Source organism: Phoenix dactylifera, chromosome 18, assembly GCF_051530095.1.
Source record: "Phoenix dactylifera cultivar Ajwa chromosome 18, Ajwa_hap1_PhDact_Kaust_v1.1, whole genome shotgun sequence".
In the NCBI taxonomy this organism is placed as follows: Eukaryota; Viridiplantae; Streptophyta; class Magnoliopsida; order Arecales; family Arecaceae; genus Phoenix; species Phoenix dactylifera.
Window position 1 is genome coordinate 16,315,001 of NC_143207.1, and position 3,772 is coordinate 16,318,772.

Here is a 3,772-nt window from a genome sequence, read left to right on the forward strand (position 1 = left end):
TTGCACCTCCTTCTCCTCGACCCACCGGCTCCTTCCGATCACCCGGTCGAGCTCCTCGGTAGCCTTCTTGAAGATTTCCGGCCATTTGAGGAGCTCGGAGATGGCCCATTCCATGGTCACGGCGTAGGTGTCTGTGCCGCCGGCGATCAGATCCTGGACCATGGGAGCAAGGAGCCTGTGTTAATTGGACCTTAACAGAGTCTTGCGAGCTTTCAATTAAGAAGAAAAAACAAACTCTTATGAGCTAATTGAACCGGTCCCGTCTAAATGCTGGTTATGTTTCAAGCCGCTCTGATTTGTGGTCGGCCTGGGCCAAAACTAGATCCTGCTGTACTTGGTAGAAATTAACTGCGTACTTAACAAGTATGGGGGTGGACGTTTTTATTTCTCACAAGAAAATATAAATAGTTTTAATTGAATATAATTTTGTTCTCTATTTAACCTTCAAAATCAAGTAGATCTGATATTCTAATTAATTAAAAGTAAAAGATCAAAATCAATTATTATGGCTGGTCTTTATTTATATAATATACTAAAAATTGTATTATTTTTAGTATATTATACGGTATGTTTTTATGTAAAAAAAAAGGATAGCAAAACATGTTACATGTGCACGACTCTTGCGGTGGGCCAATATATTATCATTGAGGACGTATTTAAGAAGATGAAGTAAAATTATTTTAGCAACTCAAAAATATAATTTACATTAATATCACTCAACTATTGCGACACAGTCTTATTTAGAGTTTAGTTTGGTAAATATCTCGACTATTTATTGATGCGGTAGGTAGGACGTCAAATTGGAACACAATATACACTAAAAAAAGAAGAAAAAAAAAGGTACACAAAAAGTAAAATTCCTAACAATCTCGACTATGGGTTAGGTGCAACTAATTGTAGCTTATTGTTAATTTGTAGCTAATATTTCTGGCCGTAAGGCACATATATATAATTGGCTTCTCCCTCGGTCAGGCTCATCGAGAATGACTCATGGGACCCATAAAACATGTTAGGTGCCAACATGAATAGAAATTATATCTTATACCATGTGCACCATATGATGGTGCGCCACATCAATCACCTCAGCTTACGACTTTCTATAGCCCACAGTAATAAGACGAGGCGATTAGCATGGCGCACCGCCATATGGTGCACAAAGTGTAAGGTACAATTTTCTCCAAAATGGATGATATATTGTCAAATAGATTTCTAAGTTATCATCCTAGTCGTAAGGTCTGTTCCGATATTCCTGCAGTTATAGACTAAAAATCCTGCAAAATTTGGGCTTGATCGATCCAACATATACTTTCTAAACTATGTGCACATATTATGCCTAATATTATAAAATATGAGGACTTAGACTTCAAAAAGTATCATAGCCATATTTAGCTAACAAGTACCGGTTGTTTGGGGTTACGAGCCTGGTAACCGGTCTAATAGTTGAATTTTCTTTTTTTAGAAGAAATTATTGGTTAGATCAGGTCCAACAGCTCAGCAGTGGGACAGTCCGACCGCAAACTAACATATTCAGAAATGGAGAAAAAGAAAGAGAGAGGAAAATGGACCTGCATGTTAGCTTTGCAGTTGGATGATCTAACCAATAATTTTACCCCTTTCCGGATGAGTTTCTTTCTCTAACAAGTTTCGAGCAAGCCCATATAACCTAACCCACACCTTCTTGGAGTATATGACCCAGTGTGTTTAAAAAATTAATTATCCCTTTATAACAGTTAGCTGTGCGTGGAAGAAGCCGTGACCAAGAAAAATACACCTGAGTGAACCCCTTGACACCACGCCTCTCAAGCTTGACCTCCAAGTTGGGATCGTCGGCAAGTAGCAGGAGAACATCGACCATGTCCTTGGTCACAAACTTCTCCCCCTCCCGTCGCCGCCTCTCGTCGTGTTCATCAAGCACATGCTCGAGGAACCTATCGAACTTCTTGCCAATCTTCTTCATCCTCTTGATGTAGCCTTGCAAGTCTAGGAAATCCAGCCATGGTATCGAATCTCCGATGTTCATGACGCCGTTAAGCAACATGAACTCGTCGAGCATCGCCTTGAACTCCACCGGCGACACAACTGAGCTCTCGGACTTGTCCAAATACTTCTTCCCCAGCACCATTCGGCTTATTATACTGAGACTGGCGTTTGAGAGGTGGTCGCTGAGGTAAACAGGCCTCCCTGAGGAGTTGAAGAGGTCCCGGAGGAGGTTCTTGACCTCCTCCACTCTTATGTACTTATAAGAGTCCAGCCTTCTCGCACTGAAGAGCTCCGTCATGCACATCTTGCGTGCCTGGCGCCAGTATGGGCCGTATTGGGACCAAGCGATGTCGGAGTAGTTGTAGGCGGTCCACTTGCCGGCGGCGGTCTTGGGCCGGCCACAGAAGGTGACATCATGGGTCTTTAGGATGAGCTTGGCCGTGTCGACGGAGGAGGCGACGATGACCGGAAAGGAGCCGAAATAAAGGTGCATGAGGGGGCCGTACTTCTGCGAGAGAGCGTGAAGGGAGCGGTGGGGGAGGGAGCTGATGAGGTTGAGGTTTCCGATGACGGGCCATGGCTTTGGCCCGGGGGGCAGGTTTAGTTTACAGAGGCGCCGGCGCCGGCAGAAGAGGGATTTGAGGAGGAGGAGGAGGAGGAGGATGGATGCTGGTAAGGTTGCTAGATATGTGGCCCATGATGGTAATTCCATTGGTGGTGGTAGCCGAGGGTGAGTTGAGGAGGAGGAGGAGGAGGAGGAGGAGGAGGGGTGGTGGTGGCGATGGCTGGGAGAGGTGCTTGTAGTGGTAGCTTGCGCAGGGGGTATGGGGGTTATTTATAACGTGAGAAAGTCATTTGAGCTTCTCATTGCCCAATGCTTAAGATAAGGGTGTAACTACCACATGTTGTAGTACTAGAAAGATGTCCTTGGCTCATTGCTTGCTGAGCTTGTCGATCTCTCTCTCAAGTTTTATCACCACTGAAGAGTCCAATTACAAGCTACCAACTTTTGTACGAAGGGGACCCACCAATCAATAATGGATGACTAGAGGGAGTCGCGAGATAACTGAGAATCTATTTGGAAGAGTTTTAGCGGATCAGGAAGTACTTTCCAACAGTCCAAAAAATATTTTTAAATAAAATAAATATATTCAATAAAAAAAATCAAAAAATTATTTTAGCTTTACTAAAAAGCTAAAATAACTTGTTTGGAGAAGCTCCAAAATATAGCTTCCACGAAAAAGTACTTTTAGCATGCATTAAAAAAACTATATTAATTTATAATATTTTTGGAACTAAAATATCTATAATAAAATATTATAATTAAAGAAAATATTTATTTATATTTATTAATATATAATGATAATAATTATAATATTTTATACATTTATTATTATATTATACTATAAATATAATATAATATAATATAATATCATAATACATTAATATGTTATATTATATAATATCAAATTATGTTATATTATTATGCTATAGTATATAATATTATATATCTATATTATAATTATATTATATTATATTATATTAATATTAATATTATATTATGTCATATATTTATGTATTAATATATATTTTATTTTATCATGCTCTGTTGTATAATACTATGCAATATCCTTTATAGTCATTTTGTTATATCAAAAGTACTTTCTTAGCTTGTTTACAAAATACATATTAAAATTTTACAGCATTTTAGAAATATGGTTAGTAAACGGTAAATAACTTTTTATAAAAAAATTATTCTAAAAAATTCTACTTTTGAAAACTCTGCCGCCAT

The 3,772-nt window shown here is 39.0% G+C and overlaps 1 protein-coding gene across 1 annotated transcript in view; it reads right to left on the reverse strand.

Moving 5' to 3' along the window:
- Positions 1–2,865, reverse strand: part of LOC120112372 (trimethyltridecatetraene synthase-like) — a 3,591-nt gene extending 726 nt beyond the window's left edge. The window contains exons 1-2 of the mRNA XM_039131516.2: positions 1,772–2,865; positions 1–153 (exon numbers count right to left, since the gene is read on the reverse strand). The exon at positions 1–153 is cut by the window's left edge and continues 726 nt beyond it. Of these exons, the coding sequence (XP_038987444.2) occupies positions 1–153; positions 1,772–2,692 (1,074 nt within the window). The 5' untranslated portion in view covers positions 2,693–2,865. The remainder of the gene's footprint in view (positions 154–1,771) is intronic.
- Positions 2,866–3,772: the final 907 nt, after the last annotated feature.